At 35.8% G+C, this 26,463-nt stretch overlaps 1 protein-coding gene across 2 annotated transcripts in view; it reads right to left on the bottom strand.

The window, feature by feature from the left end:
• Nucleotides 1–647: 647 nt before the first annotated feature.
• The window catches only part of AP3B1 (adaptor related protein complex 3 subunit beta 1), a 269,037-nt gene continuing 243,221 nt past the window's right edge, over nucleotides 648–26,463 (bottom strand). The window contains exons 25-27 of one of the 2 annotated variants that reach the window (XM_040450154.1): nucleotides 18,230–18,327; nucleotides 12,890–13,028; nucleotides 648–1,384 (exon numbers count right to left, since the gene is read on the bottom strand). In XM_040450154.1, the coding sequence (XP_040306088.1) occupies nucleotides 1,231–1,384; nucleotides 12,890–13,028; nucleotides 18,230–18,327 (391 nt within the window). In that variant the 3' untranslated portion in view covers nucleotides 648–1,230. Of the gene's footprint in view, nucleotides 1,385–12,889; nucleotides 13,029–16,941; nucleotides 16,979–18,229; nucleotides 18,328–26,463 lie in introns of those variants that run through there. The other variant, XM_040450164.1, reaches the window with a different exon arrangement.

The raw sequence follows: 26,463 nt of genomic DNA, 5'->3' as shown, positions 1-26,463 counted from the left end.
GGGGAGGGGCCGTGAGTGGGACAGATACCTGAAGTGGGCTCCACACCGACAGCAAGAGAGCCTGATGTGGGGCTCAAACCCATGAAATGCGAGACCATGACCTGAGCCGAAGCTAGATGTGCAACCAACTGAGCCACCAAGGCACCCCTGGTCAGAGAATAATCTTAATGAAAATAATCTTAACTTGTTGAAGTTAGCCAACAAACACTCCCGGGAAAAGCGCTGATATGTTGATCACGTAACAGGTTTTTAAAATTTCCAGAACTAGATTTATAGTGATTAGTTTCCAAAGGTGTTTCAGTCCACCTAAGTTGGGCATCAAGATCTATAAAGGAACAATGAGATTCAAAGAATTTATTCAGCAGGTGTAATAGGCCTTACAATCTGATCTCTACTAATCAAAATTGCACAGAGACATCTTATTGTACAACATGATGGATTTTTATTATTAAATATCCAATTTTTTCTTGGAGTTAACTACTCTATAACATAACTAGAAAATCTACCCGGATTTGAAAGTGGTTTTTCTTTCACTAACTAAACCCCATTAATTGCTTCTTTGTGAATATAACAAACTATTTACTTTTAAAACAAATATCAGCATATGAACTTCAGGATCACACACACATTAAAAATGCAAAGACACATGTTATTCATATGCTAGTTTATTATTCATAGATGATTTCATGACGAGCATTGTCAATAACCAATTACAATACCAAGAAATTCACAGAACAAAATTTTGCAGAGATCTTATTGTTTCTGTATTTAATTCTAAAAAGTATGCTATTCCAATAGCAATAGTATTTTCACATACCCAGCTCAGAGGCCATTTAGATTATTTCTAGGGCTAATTTTTGGTTGCGGTGGGAGGGAGGATGATTTCCAATGAACTTAAAACACCCAATTCATGTCCGTCACTGTGGAAAAAGAGAAGGAAGAGGAGAAGGGCAGAAGAAGTAGCAGGACAGAGAAAATGCCACAAAGATTCAAGAGTTGAGAAAACTGACAGTAAAATATATGTTCTTTGGTTAGCAAAGCGAAAAGGGGGAAAGTACTGCATACATGATGGATACACACTAGCATTCTAAAGCAGGAGACAAGAATGTCAAGAGTGTATTCTTCCCCCACTGCCAGATGGAAGGGCTATTATTATAAATGAAAGGCAGCAGTAGTGGATGCCAGGCACTTTTGTTGTGTGCCAGATTCTGAAGTCCAGATGTAAGCAGGTTACCCCTGGGACAGGACGGGCTTCAGCTCCCGCAGCAGAACAGAACCGATCACCGTTTTCTCGGTGTTGATGATAAGCTGTGCTGTGGAGCCTTCCTTCAGTTCCACTGTAACTAGCATCAACGACCCACTGTGCACAGTTTTAGCTGCAAACCTGAAGGAAAAAAAAAAAAAAAGAGGGAGAGAGAGCTTTTATCATGAGGGAGGAAAAACAGAGATGGCATAAATTCAAATAGGTTTAAAACAGTTCTTTTTTTTCTCAATGATTTCTTGCAGGTTCCCTACTGCCAAAACCCAAAGCCAAGCATTCTTCTGAAAAATCAATAAACTGCCCAGCACCATGCTTACCACAAGCAGGTAATTTCAGTGTGTCTTTAGAACAAAACAAGAAGAGGAAGTCTATTTTACTTATTAGTTTGAACAAGAGACTTATGTGAATAATTCTCCATTAACATATGTTTGGGAATCATTCATTTGATATTTAATATTCCACCATGCCTAGGGTCACATAAAATAAACCACTGCATTTTTATTTTTAAAACATGTTGAGAAAAGGTACTTTTCTCAAAGAGCTTGAAATTTTAAGTCCTCATATCTGAAAATGATTATGCAAGAAGTTAGATAATTTTATGTACATTATAAAACTTACGTTTCAAAAATTCATGCATGTTAAAATATTCAAATTCAGTCTCTAACGTTGATGATGACATATAACAATACCACGTGACAGCCAAATGCAACACCCACACTTCCTCTTTTTAATTTTTTTTTTAACGTGCAGAATGTTACATACTTCTTTTTGCTTTAGAATAGAGGAAACTTGAGGTCTAAGGCTCCATTACTAAATTCCAAGACATGAAGAATCTACTAATTACACGGAATTAAAAGCAAAACTAGCCTTTTAAGCACTGCAATTGACTGAAAAGCCGTTGGAGGCACAATGAACTTCTGTCAATCCTGCTAATTCATTCTGCACGCACAGTTGAGCCCCAGAGACGTGAAGGAAGAGGACGGAACCCTCCTAGGCCTCCATTTTCCACATGGAGCATGTTCCACACATTTTTTTTAGGGGGGTGGGAGGGGGTTTGATTGCAGGGATGACTGGAGAAAAACAAAGTTGCTGCACATGAGCTTTTGAAAACACTAACAAGTGTAGAGCAGGTCTGTGACCTGCTGTGACCCCACTTTGCAGGGCCAATCCCCTTTCCCCTTTCTGTATGACACGTGTCTGAATCTGAGCCATCTGCCTCAATTTGCGCAACATCTTCAGCCACAATGGCACCCAGTTAGCCCTGACAACAGCTCACAATACATAAAAATAAAACTGCCGCGCTGACAGCACGCTGCGGACTATTCAAGAGCAAACCAACTGGTCAGTGTCTCATGTCTGACAATTAGCATGGGCCTTGCGCAGAGCCCACGGTGTCCTCAGGGATCTGTTTAATTACCATCAACATAAAAGAGGGAGTTTATCAGGAGACACTCAGAAAAACTTCACTCCCAACTTAATTAAAATATTAGCCACTTAAGCAGGAAGCAGATTCTCTTTAAATGAAAAGTAATTTCTTCTTTGAGTTTTCAAAAATGACATCAAGATCTCATAACACATTCGATTCTTCTTTTTGGAAACCTAGCAAGCCATTTTTGACCTGAACGGAATAATGAAAATCAGTTTTCCAACAGTAATTAGAATAATGACTCAAAAGCAAAACAAACAGGCTAATATGAAAATATTATCCACATTTTTAAGTTGCATTTTAAGGTATAAGCTAGTGGGTTGTTGATAAAGTATGTTAGAAACCTTTGCTGTCATTTATTTGTGTATTTTCTACAAACATGGAAAGCTACTCTCTCCAAACACATGGAAGACTTGTAAGGAATCCGACAGAGCAGTTTTCCTACTGCGAGAAGCAACTGTAAGTAACCGTGTGCTCTTCAGATGTCCACACAGGACCTAAGGAACTGTTTCCTAATCTCATCTTTTAGAGAGCACAAACATCACGGGCCCTAACATGACCGACCCCCTTTTCTATCACCCCTTCCAAGTTTATGCATTTCTTTTGTCCAAACTTTTGGGATTCTTTTGCTTCACAGGAGAATCCTGTTTCTGTATTTCTGTTAAACCATGTCTGTATGTCAGACTAGGCAGCTCTACTGTCCTACTCATTTATGTAACTTTTCTCCCCACAGATTTGATCATCACCAAATCTTCATTCAACACATCTTTCAACAGAGGTCTCTATTTCTGACAGGGTTATAATTATGTAAACAATAGTCTTATTAGTCCCTTTATTTACTTAACACTTGTGCCTTGGGACTGTAGAGAAGGAGATTATGTCTCAACAGGAACACAAAAGCACTTGAATTTCAGGGTTGCACAGCCCCAAGGCACATTTTATCTCTTTTGCATTAAAAACTTAGAATCGATGCTCCACTGATACAAACTCAGCAGAGACAAATGTCAATTTTGATGCCAGTATGTTTACAGAGATTAAAATTAGTGTCTTGTACACGTTTTTGAAATCCTATTACCATAAAAATTCTCAATAGTGTAAAGATTAGGGGCAGTAAAGAAAGGAGGCATTTGCTTACCCTACAGTGGAAATATGCTAAGCAAATCATCCTAGCAATAAAATCTGTTAGCTGGTATAAAAGCTACTGCCTGTTTGCTAGGTCTCTGTGTTCTAGTGGGCACAAATGGTGGAAGCAATGTTTTAAAGCAAGAGACTAGAAGATCAGATGTTCTGACATTCTCATTTCACAGTTCAAAAAGGATGTATTTAATTGGAACACAGCATGATTACAACTGGTTTGTTTTGGTCCATGAAAAGCAAAGCCACCCCCGCCCCAAATTTATTAATCATTTAATGCCTGAACAGGCTATGCTTTAACATACACTGAAAAGACAGTTATGGAAAGAGTACCAGTTAATAAATACCATACAGCTTTTGGATGTAAGAAACATTGGTTACAAAGACAGCTTGGGTCAAACACTTCTACGTTAAATTTAATGGCTGACATCAGAACTTCTGTGCCTGACCTCAAACGAAGATTAACACGGTGACAAAACTTTTTCAGAAGACATGTGAGGTTTTTGATCACCGCAGTGATAACTGGAGCTACCATTTATTAAGTGTTTTGTGTAGTGGGTACTTATTTGATTCCATCAGGCAGATTACTGTACGGATGAGGGAAGTGAGGCCCACAGAAGTTGAGATACGTACCCAGGGGCACACAACCAGTGAATGGTTGAGCAGGAATTTGAACCCAACTATTCTGATTCTGGATCATATGCATTCTCAAATATGCAAAATGTACTTTTGTTTTTTTTTATTAGTAAACGGAAAGACTAATGTTTTTCTTATTTACCTAATACATAATCTAATATTGTTCCAAAAACTTTAGGAGGGAAGATTTTCCTTTCAAAATGTGTAGCTGAATTTGCACTATTATGTAATCCAAAGCATCCTGACTTGCTGCTTTGTCATAACAACTTTTTACTTTCTGCCTTTTAAAGATTAAAAAAAATTTAAACATCCCCCACCTCCCACTCCCTCAAAAGAACACCAGCAATGAGAAATATAAAACCTTGTTGAATGGAGCTGTAACACAGGGAGGGACTTCTGGGAGGCCAACCAACCTCGAACACCAGTAACACCACAAATGAGAACAAATAAGAGGATGACAGTTAAAGATGTATTGCCTATGTATGACGGGCTCCATGTTATTAAAAGGATACCATCTAGGTATTTTTCATAATTTTTCATTTTCATTCTACCACCAAGCACTCGCTGTTTGTAATCACCAACTGAGGAGGTATAACTGTTTAGATACATCTGTATTTCATTTCATTACATGTCTTTTTGTCTATGATCTCTAGCAAATGACATTTAATCTTTGAAGCCTATAAAAATTCTTAAAATTAAAGAAAAAGACAAAATAAGCTGCTAGCCAAACCTAAATGAAGACACTACTCTTCTAAAAAAGTTGATTTAACTATTGACAGAATTAGGAAAACAGCTCAGATAACAACAACAAATCTGTACAAATTTAGTGTCTACAATATGTGGCCTTATTCCCTCATGCACTTAAACCATATTTTTTTTTTCAGATTTATGAGGAGCTGGCTATGGACCATAAATGTTCTTTGTCAGAAGGAAAAGAAATCTTACAACCCAATGGTTTTAACAACTGAAATGTTAACAAGACAACAGGAACTAAAAAATATTTATCTGAGAGGTTGTATCAGTCTCCAGGGTATTCACAAACACAAACATTTTTAAGTAGAATCATATTTGCTACACTTAATGCAACAGCTCTAAGACATGTTTTTTCTTCTCTTGGATAGTCTTCCTGGTTTCTGATTTTTCTATTCTGAGTTCAATTCTCTCGTGTTTTCTGTTCTACTGATTACCAGAAGCTGTGACAATGGCCCACTCAGGCTAAAACTTTTTTTTTTCTTTCCCCTACTCTGTACATGAAGCCTTCAATTACTGCCTGCTGAAGCAGACAGAATCCTATTAGTAAGAAAGACGATCACAAGATGCAGTGCCCTGCCCTAGCTGTATAAAAATAATTAGTCCAAAGTTGACAAATGTGTAATGAAGTCGCACAATGATTATATGTAAGAAATACTGGTTTGAATAAGCCTCCTAACATCAAATACCAAAGCATCATGATTTGGAGCATTATTTCCCAAAGAATTAAAAATGATAAATCCTTATTGCTTTGAGTTAATATAGAACATTTTAAACAGAGAATTTGCAAGTTGTAAAAAAAATTCCATTTTCTTGACTATAAAATTGTCTTTCAAAGTTAAGCCCGTTATACAATTGAAATTAATATTGAGGATGAGAAATTACATATGATTCAAGTTTAGAGAATTTTTCCAAAGAAATGTGTTTTCCCCTATTATTTAAAAAAAAAAAATCAGCCAGCAATATTGTAGTGTTTCCCTTTAAAATTCTGATGAGAAGAGTTAAAACAAAGAAAATAAGCGACCATCATAATTTAAGAATCTCTATATTCTGTTTGAATCTTTACACATGGTATAATGATTCTCCGTACTATCTTGTCATTGACACATTCTCTTTCTTTATAAAGAACAGGTAAATAAATCTAAGTGCACTTTCTCAAAGAAGACACAAGACATCCCAGTTATTCCAAAGCATTTTTGGTTTGTCTCTTTGGTGGGGGTGGGATGGGATGGGCCTTAACAGAAAACCAAATAATAAATAAATTCTTACCCCATTCTCTTTGATTCCTTATAAAATTGCCAACCCAGAAGGAAAATCATCAAGAATACCTCTCATTTCTACATGAAAACAGTTATATATTCCTACTAGTAAAACTGTTGCATTGCAGAATATTACCTCACAAATGGTAGAATTAAATAAAACTTAAAGAAAGAATGGTTTAAAGCAAAATCAGCGATGCGGTTTGGTTACTTCTAAAATATCCAAATATGCGTTCCGTGTAAAAATTAACTGAGGTCTACATTTGTTTTTCAATGAAATGCTGTTCACAGAGCCTGCAGAGATCAAAGCAGCAGACAAAAAAGCAGTGCTGCCCTCTAGTGGACAATCACCAACTTGAGAAAACTGACTAAATAGGTTCCAAAATCTTTGGTCCAGTTTGAGATTCCAAATTTATCACACAGTAGAAAAGACCAATGCCTGATATCTTTATATTAACAACTCCTTACAAAGCATTTTAAGACAGGTGAAGTATGGTTACTGTAGTATCAGAGATTACAAAATTAGGGCACTAAGACACGGTTTTCTATTATGGCCCTTCAAAGTTACCTAGTATTTAAATATTCCAGTTACTAGGGGAAAAGAAATAAAACAACAAACAAAAATAACCCAAAAGTTGAGCAACCTAAGAACAGAAGAAAGAGAAGTATCAAAGACTCCCACCAAGACGTGACTATGCCATTCATGTTTGTAACCCTAGCACTAAGAAAATTTGTCACAAGTCTTCAAAAAAAAAAATTGAGTGAAAGAGTTGCACAATATAGACATTTTATGATGGAAATGGCAGTATATACCAGTATTTCTCCTATTAATTACTATTAAACATGTATATGATAATAGTGATTCACTGGATGAGTTGAAGGCCTAGATATGAAACAAGTTGTTCTTTACATGTACTTCAATTAAATAAAAAGATTTCTGATTTTCAACCTGAAGCAAATAAACTATCTTTAAATATGTTGGTAAATTAAAAAGTTGACTGCCAGGTTGCCATGGATACACTGTTCCATTCACAGCACCAGGCTTTCCTAATAGTTAAGGACCTCAGGGACCATAGTGAAACAACATTCATTCTATTAAGACTGTAATTATTCACAAGTTGTATGTTGCTCAAAAGTTGCAAGTTAAAAAAGTGACAGAGTAAACAAGATCCAAACATTAAGATCTACAGGGCGGGAGGAGGACTTTAAGTACTAAATACAAGTTAATAATGAAAACTGTTCTAGGGTCTTATTGAATATGCTAAGAACTAAAACAGCATCATGGCAGAGACAAGGCTTTCTGTTTTCACTCAAATGATCACATTTTCCCCCTCACAGGGTCAATTTGTTGTTCATGAAAGGGCAAAATGAGTAGGTAGTCTGATAGCTCTTTTGAACACCACTGTTACTGAACGTCAGAACTCCGGAAACTGGGTTAAAATGTGAAATGGCTGAGACTGCTGAAAGACAAACTTTTCCTTGTGGTCTAGGACAGTTTCACAGACGAGACTGTAATACGCTGATATAATTAACAATATGCTCTTGCTGGAGCACAATGCCATAGCTGTAAGGAAAAACAACATCAAACAACTTGTCTATTAGCATCCCTTAATAACTAATCTGTAAAAAGAAAATGCATAAACATAGGAATAATATACTTTAAAATGTGTCATGTGGCTGTCATTAACTCTTGATAACTCAAGGCAGTCTCAAACTGCAAACTATGGAACATTATTGGCCATATAACCACTTTGGCTACCGGTTAAAATACAGATTCCTGGGCCATACCTCACAGTACCAAATCTGAGCCCCTGGCTGTGGCTCTCAGGAATCTGAGTTTTACACAACCCCCCCACAGAATTCTTTTGTACAGAAAACCTTAAAGATTTTGGAGCTATGGATTTTTACCTTTCTGCCTTTTGGTCACTGCACATTAGTATCTTTATCAGAGGACAAGCAATGTAATTAAAGCAAACACACCTCAGTTTCTACACTATTGAATTCAAACCTGTCATAAACCCTCACCTGATTTCTTTCTCAGAGGAACACAAGAAATGTTTCCTGGGCCTGGATATACCTACGGTTCCCAATGCTAGTCGAATTCTCCTACCCTAAACATATTAAATATTGACATTTTCCTTTTGCAGTCCATTCCTATACTGTTTTACTGCTATTCATTCTGCCCTTTGTATATTTTATTTATGTGTTAGTTTATTAGTATACTGTCTTAAACAATATGCTTTAAGACTTTTACAATGCATAGAATATCACATATTTTAATATGAATATCTAAAACAGGACATGAAGATATTCAACTCTATATTTAATAGATGATTTTTAAAATTCTCATTTCTGTATTACTCCTTCTCATCTGATAACTGTAATCTGGAAAATAGGAGAGTTGACCATAACTCTGTAGACCTCAATGGGATGATTTTGCTCTCAAAGAGCAGCCTTTTCAGTCACCAAGTACCACAGAAATGAAAATAAAGTTAATTAAGTCTTTCAATAGTATACTGGTTGGCCTTCTGATATTATTGCTCATTTAGAAAATCAAAAGTAAATGTCATATAATCTAACAGCAGATATACTTTCTCAGTGATCTTGAAAAGCAGTTAATTATATAAAAAATGCTCCTGGTTTTTGAAATGGATTCCATAAAACTTGTGCTCCTTTAATTGACTTTTTCTTAATGGAGGCCATTTTATGTTGATATGTAGGAACCATTTTCTACTATGTATTCAATTAAAATTTCTACTTTACACTATTACACACTTCTGCATATTAATGAAGGTTCCCTTTTTCTTACATATTTCTTATATTAAGTGTTTTTTAACTTGGCATTTAATGTAAAAACTATTCAAATTTTAAGAGTAGTGGGAATAAATTATTCTAAAATTCTTTTTATACTTGTTTTTTTTTTTTTTTTTTTAAAAGCAATTGTAAGTCAATTACCATTAGTAAATACAAGAATGGCTTTGGTCCTCTTCTTCATTAACTCAAAAAAGCAACCATCACAGAAGAATAAAGGAGTTACTCAAAAACTCACAGGGAGTTCAATTTTATTAACAATTAAATAATATATGTTTAGATATACAAACTCATTAACTCCACAGGAAAATAGGATACTGAGCACTACAGTTAAAAACATGAACACAACTCAACGAAGAAGTAAACTGTCAATTTCTGTTATAAACAGTAATTGCTATTTCACTTTAAATGACACTAAGAAAGGCACTGGTACTGATTTTACTAACAACTGTTCATTTTTGTTTTGTTACGGAGTACAAAAGAATGGCAAAAAATGTTACATATGCAGGATGATAATTTTTAACAATTTGTGTATGAAAAATACAAGTAACTCTAGGTGTTTATTATTTCTAAAATTTAGAACATTAATATAGCCGTACTTTGTAAGAGCAAATGCAAAACATTTTCAATTACATATAGTGAGACTTGTGAGGCAAATGAAAACAGAACAACCTAATCTTAATTACATATAGGCATTGTTTTTTTCATTTTTGACCCGGTAGTAACTTGGGCTCCTCCTCCAAGTTACAGAGCCAAACACCACACCTGCTGGATTAGAACACACACGGCTGGATTAGAAAAGTGTCAAGATATCGTGGATGTGTGTGAGGACCACGAACATGAAGTCTGAGCGCAATCTCTGCATTGCAAAGGCAGATATAAATGGTTCTTAGTTGCGTGTCTCCCCTGCATTAGTACAGATAATTGAGAATTGTCTGTAATTTAATCACTTGAACAGGCATTCAGTTCCAAACCACCAAGACAAGTTACAGGCAAACTATGCTTTAATAAAAATTACACAACTGTGCTAAGTGTCTTTCTTAGTCTGTTTCCCAGTAGGAAGGTAGCTTTTATATTAGTTGGCTTTCAGAAGGCAATCTGGCTGTTTTCTTCTAAGAAACTAAATTCTGGAAACCTGCCATTGCTTTCAGAAAAGTTAACCCACATGCAAAACAAAACAAAAAATAAAGTAGAAGTTACAACATAAACAAGGGTTATCATATGTCTTTTTGTACATTATAGAAGAACATATTAAAACAAGACTGAAGTTTTGCTGGGTAGTAGATGGTCAGTATCATAATTTTGTACTGCATAAGCTAAAAGTTATAGTTGATGTATGATATTTTGGTGTTTCAGGGTGTTTCAGTAATTTCAGTAATTCAAAGGATCCATAAATAAAACAGCAACTTCTGCTAAAGAAAATCACCCAGAAGAGCAAAAAGAAGTATTTAAAGCAGAAAACAACAGGGGTGTCTGGGTGGCTCAGTTGGTTAAGCGTCTGACTTTGGCTGAGGTCATGATCTCACAGTTTGTGAGTTCGAGCCCACGTCAGACCCTGTGCTGACAGCTCACAGCCTGGAGGCTGCTTCGGGATTCTGTGTCTCCCTCTTTCTCTGCCCCTCCCCTGCTCGTGCTTGGTCTCTCTCAAAAATAAATAAACATTAAAAAAAAAAAAATAAAGCAGAAAACAATTAAAACAGGAAAACTCAGAACCAGAATATTTTCATTGAAAAGGCTTCTGTTCACTTTTTCCCCTACTGAACAGCATTTCACTGTTAAGTTGTATATGCATAGTGGTACCAGTATGATGACCTAATATCCATTTTATTATTTTATCACCACCCTGTGTGAGATAGGGCTTGTCAGAAATTAAGAAATGGAAACGTCAGACCTATTAAAGAACTTAATTAAGGAACTTTCTCTAAGAACAAAACAAAACTGGGGCACCTGGGTGGCTCAGTCGGTTAAGCGTCCGACTTTAGCTCAGGTCAGGATCCTGCAGTTCGTGAGTTCTAGTTCCACGGTAGGCTCTTTGCTGACAGCTCAGAGCCTGGAGCCTGCTTCAGATTATGTGTCTCCCTCTCTCTCTGCCCCTCCCCTGGTGACACTCTGTCACTCCCTCTCAAAAATAAATCAACATTAAAAAAATAATAAATAAAAATCGAAACAAAAAATAGGGTAACTTTGGTTTTTTGACTAGCACATGTGGTCTTCACTGTCACAATCAGTAGATGAAGATAGGCAACTTCAAATGATGGCAGGTTAAGACTTGAACTCAGCTCTTCTGAAGTCAAGACCAATGTTCTTCCATAGATAATACAGAATTTCATATTAATGTCTCATGCTACCCCTTTCCAAACAGATGAAGATCTTAAAGCCCGCAAGAAGAAGTTATAACTTGCCCCAGACTACCAAGCCCAAAAATGGCAGAGAGAAGTCTAAAACCCAGATTAACTGTAGCACTCTGTAAGAAACCTCTCTTACCCTGCACTAATTAAAAAAAAATTTTTTTTAAGATTTTATTTAAAAGTAATCTCTATACCCAACATGGGCTAGAATTTATAACCCTGAGATCAAGAGTTGCATGCTCTACTGACTGAGCCAGTCAGGCTCCCCTACAAAAAAATTTTTTTTAAGATTTGAAGGCATTTTCTTCAATTTAAAAATTTTTTTCTATATAGAAATATAAAGGAAAAAGCATGCCATTGGCAGTGGAATGGCAGAGGAATTAAAGATGGAATTAATGAATTCCTTTAAGCTAACGGAGAAGTAACAACTGCAGGTTTAAGGGGATCATTTTTATCTTTACTTTAATTCAAGCCACTGCACACAGAAGATCGCAAGGAGGGCAACCACATTAATCACATTCTCTTCTACCTTTAAGGACAAATGACTTGGATGTCATGCTTTAGATGCTCGGTGGTGAAGATATTCCTGGTCTAAGAAATAGAAGCTGCATTTGGCTCTATGCCCGTTTTTTAGCAGCTCCTTATTACTGGAAGCAGCCTTATGGGACTGATGTAAAAAGGAACTCTGAACACAGTACCCAAACTTCCTCTATTTCAAGTAAAAAAGTCCAACTCCACTGCTTTGTAAAACAGGCCTTCCTGGAAATCCACTGTATCTGGTGAAATAGGATAGATTTTCAATCGTATCTTGCAAAAGGTACCTTTACAAATCACCAAACTATTATAAAATGCGAGTACAGTGACTGTTATCTTACAGGACAGTACATCCCAGTGTACTAAGGATTGCATGAAATGGGAAAGACAGCCTGAATGCAAACCAACAATCAAATATCTCATTAGAAACAACGGGAGGGGGACGCCTGGCCGGCTCAGTGGGTAGAGTATGTGACTCTTGACCTCAGGGTTGAAGGTTGAACCCCACATTGGGTGGAGAGATTACTTAAATAAAATCTTAAAAAGAAACGAAGAGAGGGGGTCAGATATATGTTTAGGGATTATTATTTTCAAGGAAAATGATGAACTTAAAATTATACATTTATACGTGTCTATTATACACACACACATATATATATATATATATATATATATATATATATATATACACACACACACAAGTGATCACATCACATGTTGATGAACCTACCTGTGTATATGATCTTGGCCAGAAGGGACTACACCTACATTGGCTACATTTACAACCTTCTGAAGGATCACAGAAGGAGTGAAATTCTGTGGTGCAGCAATGATTACAGTAGAAGTTTCATTCATTCCTGTTAGCATTCCTGTAAGAGCAAAAGAAGGCTCCCTTTAACTAATTTGTGAAAATTATATTAAAGCAATTTCAAGCTCATAGCCAAAATTTAAAAACTTAAAAAACCCACTTCAGAATATAATTTTGAAGATAATTATCACTGAATTAAATAACTGCAAATGTTTTACAAAATTTTTAATCCTTATTGTATAGAAGAGCATGTCAAAATGCAGTGGAACATCCTTCTTAATAAATGTGATTTTCAATACCCTAAGACAAAAATGCAGAATCACAAAGATTTTATTCAATTTCAGTCCCTTTAAAATATACTCAATTAATTTGGACTACGTCAACTATTTAAGCTTTTACTTTTTAAAAATTTTTATTCCTCTCCTTTTCATTCAGAGATCTCTCTTGTCAAATGCTACCTGAGTACAAATCAAAGTGAGTCTGGAATAACTAGCAACAACATTATCTGACAAATGGCCTCAGCTGATGGGTCAAAGTTATCTCAGCAATGACTGAAAGTCATTGAACAGTTATGTGGTTCTAAAAAATGTACACGTATCTAAGCAGCTATACTTAGTGATAACAGTACTTGCCTAGTGAATGGAACTATAGAGTTAATTAAAAAACACCAATCGAAATTTCTGAAGCATAATGCTTAGAAACGAAGGGGAAAATGTGAATGGAGAACCTTAAATTCTAGAGACGTTTTAAATGAATCTTTAAGAAAAAAAACCAAAGTTAAGCAAGATCGGGAACAAAAACTGTAATACAGAGTTAACATATGACATGCCATTAATGTCAGAATCTCATGTAAAAATGTTCAGTAAACAAATTCAGTAACATACCAAACACTTGGAACAAATATTGAAATTTATTACCTGGGTAAAAAAAAAAAAAAAACCCAAAATAATTATAATAAATGCCATCTATTTGGACCTGTGATGTAAGACACCGACACCTAATGGTATCCAGTAAAAACAAAGATCTTTTGAGACATTTGGTATGTGCACAATAGTTGACAAAATTTATGAAAATGGAGAAATCTGATTTTATGTTTTCAAAAGGCCCCGAATCTCCAGGCTATGTATTTAATTTCGTTATTTATTGCAAATGCAACCTGAAATTTAAAAGAACCCCTATGATGAGCAGCACGAAGACACGAAAGGCTAACACTGTAAAACGACTTCTAAGCTTTTAACAAAGAGCAGTTTTTAGTAACCACTTTCAAACTCGGGGACACTATGTTCTGTCTTAGAGTGTTTAACTTCAATATTAGGCAAAAGCTTTAAAAACTACACAAGCAGTCAAACACTGCTTTTAAGTAAAGCACAGTGGCTGCTGACATAACACTGCTGAGAGATGTGTGTACTCATTTAGGATTTAAACCTTCTCCATTAAGCTCTATTGAAGAGCAACTGCTGAATAAATGAATGCAACTATGTTTATGTTAAAAGCCTGTTTCCCGCAGCATGTAATTAAAGGAAATGTTGTACAAAGCCAGTACTTTTGTCAAGCTCCTGTAAATGGAAAGATGGATAGCACTCAGAGAAGTGAATGCATTGCTTCATATTTAACCTTAACACTCTTGTCATTAATGGTTTGTCTAACTTGGTCTATAAAAGACAAGGTACTGCTCCATTGAAGTAAAATTTAAAAAATCAACTAAACCATGCTTTTCAGAACAGAAGATTCATTATCGTCAGCTAATGTATTGGCATAAAGCAAAGTAACATCCTATCAAGTAAGGCACACATTCAATCTGCCTTCCCACCCCCCTTTATTTTTAACTCATGCTGTTTTATTGTTATAGGCAATTTGTACCACTCAGCATGACAGTGTAAACTGAATCAAGATTAATTTACATGCAAAAGAACACTTAGGAGAGCAGCATGGTAAGCAAATGTATTGTCTCGATTGCTGAGGTGGAAAAAGAACCTGGAAAGAAAAAAAGGTGCTCTAATTAAGGGGCATCAAATATGATTGCTTGTGGTAGTTAAGGGCCAGAAAATAGTAAATGTCTGACCATTTAAAGAATTAGCATCTTGCTAGCTAGGAAACCATAAGATGGATGCATAAATCATAATAAAATTAAGTAAACATTCTAGGTTTCTTAAACCAGAGATTTTTCTAAATGAAAATATATCAGGTATTCTCAAATTAACGAGAAAGAAAAATATGCCAAGGTATCATTAAAAGTTTCTCTTCTAAAAAACAGACATTAGATACTATATAGCATGCATATATATATATATATATATAAATATATATATATATTTATATATATATATAACAAAGGTAAAGTTACCAGGAAAATATTTAAAAACTGTCAGACTATTTGTTGCTTCATTAGAATTTATCTAAATTTTGGAGAGGCAGTGGACAGAGTACTTAATTTAGGTTAATCAGCTGTCATTAACTGCTAAAAGGTAGACCACACAATATAAGAAAGTAAAATTAAATTTTTTTCCTAAGTTTTAGATTTCCTATTTAATTCATACGAAGAAATTGAGTAAGAGAAGGCAGTTTGGATACATAGCCAGCTTACATCTCTTATAATAGTTATAACTGTCTCAAGAAACCAAATTTTTAAGAGAGGATCTCAAGTTATTTACAGTACTGAAATCATCCTACAGCTAGATCATTAACTCTGCAATGCTCAAAACTCATAGCAATGAAAAAAAATCATGCTTCTGGTTTAGAGTTCCTATTATGAATATTATAGGTAACTTCCATATATAGGCTAAACCATTCTGTCTTTCAGCACTTTGATGACCAACCTTATAAACATGCACGTTTAGCCATGGAACTCTAAATGTAACAACTGAGGAAAAATGACAGATCAGGTTTTATATTAGAAATAAAACCTTTTCGTTAAAAAAATTATTAATCTAATATATACAATCTGTTAGAAGCATTATTTAATAGTGTACAAACTTTTAAATTACATAGATGTTTAGTATAAAAATAGAAATGCATTCATCATGCTTTTTATTTATAATTTTTCTAGTTAAATCCTCATTAATGCATTTAATGCACTTCTTGAGTCTTAAAATATATGCCCTGTGAAATGAGATATTAAGTACCTAAGTTCATTTTATTTAAATTAGAAAAATTACATAATGTCATGTACGCATGTGTAATGACACACACAGGTACTTAAATTTACTGGTATTTTACCATCCAGAAGTTTGCACTGATAAAATGTGAGGAAATAGATGTTTATTTTGATTGAAGATTTTTCAGCTAGGGAGTCCTTTCTATGTATCATATGTTGAAATAAGCTAAGGTCTTCCTAGAGGAGCATAAAAAATGAGTACAATGTGTAAAGTTGAGAATTGAGACCTCCATTACCAAACCAGCTGAAATCTCTAACTAAAAAGATGCTATTGAAAAGACTCTTTAAAGCTGTGGTAAATTTGCCAGCATTAAGTCCCATATCAAAGAATGAATTCAGGAAGACAGAAAGAATGATACAGAAATGCCAAGAGACTTAGAAGGATTTACAAATACTTCATATAAACAAATTTTCAAATAGCTTTATTCAGAGTAGCCTTTCTGCTCTATTAAACATAGCAAACAGCTGCCAGATTTATTCAGAAAAATAATCAACAACCATAGAAGTAAAATGGCAGAAGAAAAAGGAATTTTGGCAAGAAGTCCACAGAGGACCACAGCTGTTCTCCAAGAGCACCTCTCTCTCGCGCTTACGGTTCTGTATGGCTAGTCAGGGAAAAATCCCTCGGTCACAGCAGAGCACAGAACGGCACAGAACACTTCATCGAAATATCAAGTATTCTAAACCAAAGCTGAGGGATAGAAAAGGTATACGATAATCAGCTGCTTTAGATATACTGTAGCTGCACTTTTCAAAAAAAGAATATCCCCTTAACAGTAGATGTGCCAAAGCCTTATTCAGTCACTTGTGTGCCACTCACCTGGGTCTGCTGGGCAGGTGTAAAGCAGAGAGGCAGGCTTTAGCCAGCAAAGGGTAAGAATAGCAAATGTAAGCATCAATTCGTCAACAGAAAAATAAAATCATAAAATCACAAAGATGTTTTTCTTCTACAGCAATAATCAACTTCCAAGTAAAGCAAATGCAAACAGGGATTTAGGCATTCTTTTTTATCACTTAAAAATAAGGCAGAAAATAAAGGATTATTATTAATTTACAGTCTTGAATGAAATTTTCTTTGTGAGATTCTTCTACAACAGGTTATTTGAATACTGTGGACTGCAATGGCTTACAGCAAAAAAAAAAAAAAAAAAAAAAAAATCTTCGGCACTCTAATGATAAAGTGCCAGGAAGCATGTGTGTCTCCTTAGGTACAGAAATATTTTTACGTGCCCAGTACTTTCTGGAAGCGTGACAGATAGGATTTAATGACCTCAAGGTGAAGGAATCTTCATATGATAACCCCTCTAGAGAGAAAAATAGACTACCTTCACATAAACTTTAAGAAATTGCTGACTATACTGCTTACATATGCCCTAGTTCTGTATTATCTTTAATTAAACACATAAACTCACAGTTTTATTTTCCACAGTTATTATTCATAGAAGAAAATAAAATTTATTTTTATTAGTAGGTATGCTGGACTCTGGGGCAAGCACAGCATATTAATACTTTCATCCTGCCGAAAATATTTTCTGTTTAGGTCCATATTTTAAAATATTTCAGCTCTGATACAGACTGACATCATAGCATTTCTTTACTACAGAATCAGGTCAAAAGAAAATGGAGGTATTTGAATGCTATAATTAGGACTTTATCTTGAAGGGTGAGGCACTTCAATGTGCGCAGGGAAAAATACATTAGTAGGTCACGAAAAACAGTTCCGTAGTGAAAGAAAATACAGAGGCATAACATTTATAGTGGTAGAACTTCGCTAAGTCTCAAATCCCTCACATTTTCACTAACACAAAACACAAGAGCACATCATTAGGTTGACAAACCTACAACTCCCAGAAGTGAAAAGTTAATTAAGAATCAATTTATTATTTTAAAGACATACTAATGAATTTTCAAGTATGCCAGGGATGTAGACAAACATATACTTTCAAGGTTACTTTACAGAAGAAAAGGATTAGCAAAAACCAAAAGATTACGCACTGACATCTGTTAATGGCTATGTACATGTGGTAATTTATTTCAGAGACCAGCCAGAAGAATGAGCACATATTATTTGGGATGGCAATTTCTAGTAAACTGTAGTAATCTCTCACCTTGCTCTTTCTTAAAATCTTTCTCTGACATGGCCACAGGTAAAAGCAGCTCTCCAACAGGTGGCTGAATATTAACATTGAAGCAATCATCCTTGGTACTAAGAGAAAAACACATCAAAGCTGACCAATTGCTTAATAAACATTCTCTTTAATATTATGCACTTAAATAGAAGTAATTAAAGGATATGCCAGCATGTAAAGTATAAGATCTTCTTGGCTTAACTAGCAGAGCTAAAATTTTCTCAACACTATTTTCAGAGAAATATATGTTACCTCAAATAGAAAACACATTTTTTGGGGCGCCTGGGTGGTGCAGTCGGTTAAGCGTCCGACTTCAGCCAGGTCACGATCTCGCGGTCCGTGAGTTCGAGCCCCGCGGCAGACTCTGGGCTGATGGCTCAGAGCCTGGAGCCTGTTTCTGATTCTGTGTCTCCCTCTCTCTCTGCCCCTCCCCCGTTCATGCTCTGTCTCTCTCTGTCCCAAAAATAAATAAACGTTGAAAAAAAAAATAAAAAAAAAAACACATTTTTTTACAAAAATACGCAGTTATTGTAAATACACCATTTAATGTAGAATTTTAAAAACAGGTGAGCATCAAGGGTACACATACCCACTACTACCAGAGGAACACTTCACGCAACTTACAGAATAGAGAAGTAATATTTTCTCTTTACTTTGCATGCTTACAGTGTAGGAAATGGAGTGCTTTAGTCTTAAATTGTTAAGATCTCTTTTTAAAAAAATTAGTTTAGCAAAAAGTAAAATGGAGTGACCTTACTGTGTATTAGATATGTGCTAATAAAATAATGCCTCATCTGAAAACTTGCTTTTTAAAACAAAAGCTCTTTTTTTTGGTAGTGTTATACATTAACATTACTGATCAACATGTAAAGTTATTATTTCAAATGACAGGATATGTTAGGAAAGACAACTTTGTACCTGTATCAGATAGAAAAACAGTGAGTGTATTTATGTTAATCTTAAGACAGATAATACTCTTTAAAAAATTAGTAAAATTTCTTAAAAAATTTTTTAAGGTACATGTTTGAAGTTAGGTTGAGGAATGTACCAGTTAGGAATGTGTCTGGCTGCAAATAAGCAGAAAATCCAACTAACAACAGGTGCTTATTGTTTAGTATGCAACAAATTCTGCAGTTACCAGTCAAAGACTGGTTCACTGTCTTAAAGAGGCTGTTGGGGACTCAGGTTTCTCGAGCTTTCAACTCCACCGCCCTGGTGTGTTGTTTCATCCTCGCAGATGCCAGATGGCTGCTGCATTGCTAGGTACCACTTTTACATTGCAATGAAGAAAAAACAGTGATAATGGAAGAAGAGTGAATAAATGAGCCAACCAAATCTATTCTTTTTTTTTTTAAATATCAGAAAAGCTTTTGTCCCCAAAAAGACTTCTACTTTCATGTTAGAACTGGATCTCATGGCCAGTGGGAAGGTGAATAGGGAAATGGGGACTGTGGCTAAAAAAATAACAAACATTAGGTTAAGAAACATCATCATCAAAGGGTGCAATAGGCATAAATAAAATGAAAAAAGAAAAAAAGAAAATCCACTCTTTTTTAGTTTATATATTTATTCTGAGAGAGAGAGAGGAAGGGAGAGAGAGAGGGGAAGGGGGAGAGAGAGGGGGGAAGGGGGGAGGAAGAGAGAGAGAGAGAATCCCAACCAGGGGCTCAATTTCACAAACCGTGAGATCTCACAAACTGCGAGATCATGACCTGAGCTGAAATCAAGACTCAGACGCTTAACTGGCTGAGCCACCCAGGTGCCCCAAGAAAATCCACTTTTATGCTATTATATAATATATTCTTGTAAGAAATTCTTTTATGGAACAAGGCAAGGACTAGATTAAAAAAAAAGAAGGTTTTGAATTATTCACATGTGGATGGTCTAAGGCAAACCAACAAATTCATTTATTAATTCAGTACACATTTACCAAGTACAAACTAGATCCCGTGTATTATGCAAGTACCTGGGGATTTAAAGACAAGTGAGACTGGCCCTAGAAGCTCACAGGTCAGTGAGAGAGGAAGAGTTCACTTATGTTTATAAAATGGCAAACACTACATTATAGATATGTGGAAAGTAGTATAATCCATATAAGAGGGATTAATTCTGCAGGAGTGAGGTACAGATACCTTTATTTTCAAGAGGAGAGAGAGGGTATTCTAGGCATTCTAGACTTGTGTTTTGGGAATGATGAGCAGTGTGGTATGTCAACAGATGAGGCTGGGGGTGCGCTGTAAAGAATATCATATGCATTCATGACCATTCATCCCACTTTCCCAGGACAGTCCCACTTTATAGCTGTTGTCCTGGAATCTTATTCAGTTAATGTCTCCCTTCACTCTCTAGAGTGTCCTGATTTCTATGACAAAGTGTATGATTACTTCACTGATATAACTAAGACAAAGGTGTTTCAATGTTTCTTGAAGTAACAAGGAAAACTACCAGAGACTTTTGACACAGGAAAATAAATGATTCCATTGTATTTCAGAAACTCTAGTGGCAGTGTGTAAGATGTAGTAGAGGAGAAACCCAAGGCAGGTAGATTTGTGAGGAATCTAACTTAATAGTCTAGGCAGGGCTTTTACATTGCGTGTTTTACTTTAGTAAATCCTGACAATGAACCCAAGAGGTGGCTTCTGTTATCCCCCAACTTAGTGATAAGAAAACTTAAACAACACATCCCAGGTCACATAGCTAGTAAGTGGCAGTACTGGGATCTGAACTCAGGTCCATCCTGCTCCCCAGTCTGCTATATAATGCTGCTTTAAGATGTATTTTTTTATTCTGCGATGTAAGGCTGCTCTCCTAGGGTGGGTAGCACTGAAAACTGGGAAGATGAGAGTATTTTAGAATTAAAAGGGACAGAGGTGGTGATGGATGGAAGAGACTTTGAAACTTCTAATGCGAAAAACTGGGAGAATGACAACTACTGAAGAAGTAGATAGAGTTTTGGGGATTAAACAAAATGATTTGGCTTTAATCATGTTATATTTTGAGTGCCAGTGAATTATTCAGGAAGAGATATTTAGCAGATAATTGGAAATACAACTCAAGAATCGGAAAAGAGGTCAGGGCAGTATATATGAGTTTGGAAGTAATCAGAATGGTAAAGAGAAGAGCTGAAGCCTTACAAGGAGATAAGATCACACAGGCAAAGAGGATATACCACGAAAAAGGATAAGGTGGAAACCTGGGGAAGACGTACATTTACGTAGAAATGGAAGAACCGTAGCTTGCAGAACACACTGGGAGACAGTGGTCAGGGAGAGAATGTGTGTGTCAAATAATGCAAAGAGGAATCAAAAGAAGGAAGTGTGACCTCGGATTAAAGCAAGGCGGTTCAGGTGGAAGGCAGAATGCAGAATGCCCTGAGGTGAAGGGGGAGTGGGGAGGCTGACAAGGAAAGATAGGACAGAAAGCAAGACAAGCTTCACGAGGATGCAGAGGCAAAAGAATGCTTAATGAAACTTGAGCGTGTTTACAGGATGATGGGAAAGAGCCAGTAAAGAGGAAGAAACTAAGGAATATCTGATAGAGCAAGGCATCAGAGGAAGTAAATGAGCATGGGATTAACAGCATAAGAACAAGGTGAAGAGAGTAGGATGCTTCTTCCCAAAGCAGCAGACAAGGAACGGTTAAGACTGAGGCAAGTACTGAGGGTAGGACACTTGAAGGATGAGACCACATGTGATGTAGTGGAAGGCTAAGTCACATTTAAAGAAATAGGTAAAGGCTGATAGAGTAAATGGATAGGTGGTGTGTGTGTGTGTGTGTGTGTGTGTGTGTGTGTAAAATTTATATATAAATACACATGTAAAATATATATATGGGGGCGCCTGGGTGGCGCAGTCGGTTAAGCGGCCGACTTCAGCCAGGTCACGATCTCGCGGTCCGCGAGTTCGAGCCCCGCGTCGGGCTCTGGGCTGATGGCTCGGAGCCTGGAGCCTGTTTCCGATTCTGTGTCTCCCTCTCTCTCTGCCCCTCCCCCGTTCATGCTCTGTCTCTCTCTGTCCCCAAAATAAATAAACGCTGAAAAAAAAAAATTAAAAAAAAAATTAAAAAAAATATAGATATGAACTATATATAATATATATAAATTTATACATATAGGGAGGGCATGATAGAAATATTTTATTAATAGAAGAATACAATTAAAATGACCACTGTGTTAAATTGTATTTGTTACACTCTCTTTACTGGTATTTTCTTTTTAATTACAGATGAAATGATTAGCCTTGTCCTTCCCAACGGTCCTGAAGGACACCATTTACGCCCTTGATTAAAGGTAGCTGTGTAGCTCTGACTCCCAGGGAGAAGGAGACTTGCCTTCTAAAGCACATATGAAAATGTAGGTGGGTAAGCAGCAGGTTTAAGTTTGAGCCAAAAAGTGATCTTGAAATTTCCCTACTAGGAATTTGCAGTGTGTTAAATACTAATATAGATGACTCAACTTGACTGGTTTTGCTTTCACTGCTTTTGGCTAATGATATTTTATTTTCTGTAGTTGGTAAAATGGCTAACATAATTATGGATGAAAAACTAAGGACAGAAGTTGATCCAGAATGGGTCTTACGAGGCAAATGTAAATAAAAGTGGAACACTGTTGTGGCAGACAGAACTTGTTGTTTACTCTGTGTTTCTTTTATTTTTCTTCTTTCCTGGCATAACCCTGATTTGGTTCAGGTACACAATGTGCCCAACTGAAACATTTTCTATCTCAGCCTCTCTCGTTGCTAGGACTGAGTAACCCAGTTATAACCCATGAAGCAGAAACAGAAGTCTGTCAGGGATTTCTGGGTAAGTTTTGCTTTTCCAAAAAAGACATGGCTCCTCTTTCCATGTCACTTCTTTCTTTCCTTCTTCTTTTATTTTTATTTTTGCCTGGAATGCAGACAGAAGCCTGAAACTAGAGCAGCCATATTGTGACCATGAGGATGGCAGGCACATGCTAATGACATTAGCACATGAAAACAAAAACCGCTGGAAAAACCTTATACCCAGAAGATACTATGGAGGTACTCTGGCAGCTCTTTAACTGCTGACCTCTGTTCTTCTTATACTAGCAGAATAATACACCCCTATTTGGTGGGTTTGTGTTAACACAGCCGAATGCAACAATCTAACATAGCTAGCATATAACATGCTTTATAAGCCAGTTTCAGTTTCAAAGCAAGGTATGGCTTAGACTGGCCTAAGATGGAATGTTCCCTCTTTATTTTAGGGAAACTTTCATCTATATTAGTGTTCTAGGATGTCCTCCAGTTTTCACGTGCCTCCTTTTCTACCCTTTGCCCTTTTTTTGTTTACTTCTCTTTCTCCTTACAGCTCTTCTCTTTTCCCTGACCTCTTTTTCTTCTGACTCCCTCTGGCTGACCATGGGGCTAAACATAGATATCTTGGCATGGGTAAGGAATGGTGAAAATGAGTAAGGACAGATGTGTATCTATTGGAATTAACACATCAACAAAGTACTATTATTAGGCAGCTCTAAATAGCCTAGTTAAATGGGATCAAATGACATGATAGTTTAATGTAATACAAGAATCTACCTGTTATATTTAAGTGTAATGCATATACTTGCACTACATACAATTTCATTTCACAGACTTGTAGGATCCAGATTGGTACATTTCTAGGTAAGAGAAATGGGCAAGTAGTCTAACCATTGTGAAACTCAAGATTCCTCATCTATGAAATTAAAAAAAAAAAAAAGGCACTTACCTTGTAGCCAACTTTTAACAATTAAATAACAGTATAATGCTTAATGCATACTAGACACTCAAAACCTATATATATAAAGGGTTGTATCATAATTTATTTAAGCATTCCTATATTGATTATCATTTGAAATTTTCCCTACTATAAACAATACTTACTTAAATACCTTTGGCTAGATCTATTTTCTTCTGCAAACCACCAATATTTGTTTAGGCCTGACGGCCTGAAGAGGAAATTGTTAAGTAGAAGAGTGTGAGTACCTAGTGTTCTGGAAGGGCCAAAGTGCCCTAAAAAAGGTGGTGTCAACGAAAATCCCATAAACGGTATACCAGAATACATGTTTCCTCTACCTTGTCAATGTCAGATACTAAAATTATTTAAAAATGTTGCCAATTTGGTGACATGTTTTAATTTTAATTTCCCTGTTACTAGTGATATTCAGTATCTTATGTTCATTGGCTATTTGCATTTTGTTCTTATAAACTGCCTATTCTTAGTGTTTCCCCACTTTTTTACTGAATTCCTTTATATTGACTGAAGAGTTTCTTACATACTCTGGTTATTAAACTTTTGTCTACTACATACGCTGCAATACATTCTCACCATGTCTCACCTGTTATGGTATCTACTTTTTCTTTGTAGAGAAATTTAAAAATTTTAATAGTCAAATCTGATCATTTTTCACTTTATCCTTCCTAGTACTGTCTTAAGATTTTCCCCCCAAAGAGTATGAAAACATTTGTGTATATAACATTTAAATACATTTTTTTATGGTTTATGACATTTTCGTTTCTGGTTGAATTTTAAAAATTTGTCAAGTTCCCTGAAAAGACCTACTGGAATTCTGCCTACAATCACACTAAAGTTGAAGATTAATTTGAAGGAAAGTACAGTATCTCATTTTGGAACACAGTATATGTATTAATTTTCTTTTCATGACCTTCAGGAAAGTTTCAGGGTTTTTTTCTTTTTCTTAATTCCTACATACGTATTTCTTGTTAATTTATTCCTTTTGTTGTTCCTATAAAATAACTTTACTCATAATGTTTTAAAATTGGTCATTCTTATTATATAGAAATGTTATTGATTTTCACTTGATGATTTGTACTACCGTTTAAAAAAATTTTCTTTAATGTTTATTTATTTTTGAGAGAGACAGACAGAGAGAGAGAGAGAGAGACAGAGAGACAGAGAGAGAGAGAGAGAGAGAGAGAGAGAGAGAGAGAGGCAGAGAGAGAGGCAGAGAGAGAGAGAGGAAGACACAGAATCTGAAGCAGGCTCCAGGCTCTGAGCTGTCAGCACAGAGCCTGATGCGGGGCTCAAACTCACAAACCATAAGATCATGACCCAAGCTGAAGTCTGGAGCTTAACCAACTGAGCCACCCAGCGGCCCATGTACCACCTTTTTAAACTCACTAATTAAATAATAGATTTGCTGTTGATTCCAAGACTTTCTGGGTTGATAACGATATTGGATAAAAATGACAGTTTTGTCTCTTCATTTCTAGGATTTATACCTCTGTTTTTACTTGTCTTTTTATATTGGCTAGAACTTCAATATAATGTGAAATAGTGTTGAAAATGGGTAACCTTCTTTTGCTTTTCTGACTTAAAAGAGAATGTTTCTCCTATTTCATGTAGTAACAGGTAACTTGTAAGGCCCAGAAGTCATCTGAATTTATAACACCAAGTAGTATGTACTGTCGTGTGCTATTCAGATTTTAAAATTGGGGTGATGCTAAGCTTTATAGAATGACATGGATACGTTCCTTTTCTCTGATCTACAAAGTTTAAATAATATATACAGATTATCTCTTTTTTGAAGTTCTGATACAATTTCATCAGTTTTATTCCTAACATTTTTTTTCTAGGGAGCCATTCATTTCATCTAAATATTCCAATTCAGGGGCGCCTGGGTGGCTCAGTTGTTTGAGCGGCTGACTTCCACTCAGGTCATGATCTCACGGTGCGTGAGTTCGAGCCCCATGTGGGTTCTGTGCTGTCAGCTCAGAGCCTGGAGCCTGCTTCGGATTCTGTGTCTCCCTCTCTCTATGCCCCTGCCCCACTAGCACTTTGTCTCTCTCAAATAAATAAATTAATGTTAAAAAAAAATCTTAAAAAAAAAAAAGATTCCAATTCACTGGTATAGAATTACATATGTTATTTTGTAATTCAGAATATCTTGTGTTTTATTACCTTTCTCTTTTCTAATCTTTCTTATGTGTAATCTTTTTTCTCTAATCAAATTAGCCTAAAAATTTTCAATTTTTTTTTGTACATCCTATGCTTTTTTTAAAAAACTGTGTATTTCCTGTACTCAGGAAACAAAGACTTCTTTGCAAATACCAATGTCTTAGATCAAGTTAGATAACTGAATTATTGAAATTTTGAGGTTGTGTGTATATGTATTTTACCTGAATGTTTATCTAAATATCTATCTTCTCTGATTTGTTAACTTCTGAGGCATGTGTTAAAATATACTGTGGTCATGG

This window comes from Herpailurus yagouaroundi, unplaced genomic scaffold, assembly GCF_014898765.1.
Source record: "Herpailurus yagouaroundi ecotype Mexico unplaced genomic scaffold, PumYag 29, whole genome shotgun sequence".
NCBI classification, from domain to species: Eukaryota; Metazoa; Chordata; class Mammalia; order Carnivora; family Felidae; genus Herpailurus; species Herpailurus yagouaroundi.
Note: the sequence above shows the minus strand (reverse complement) of the source record. Positions and strands in the feature narration are given on the sequence as shown.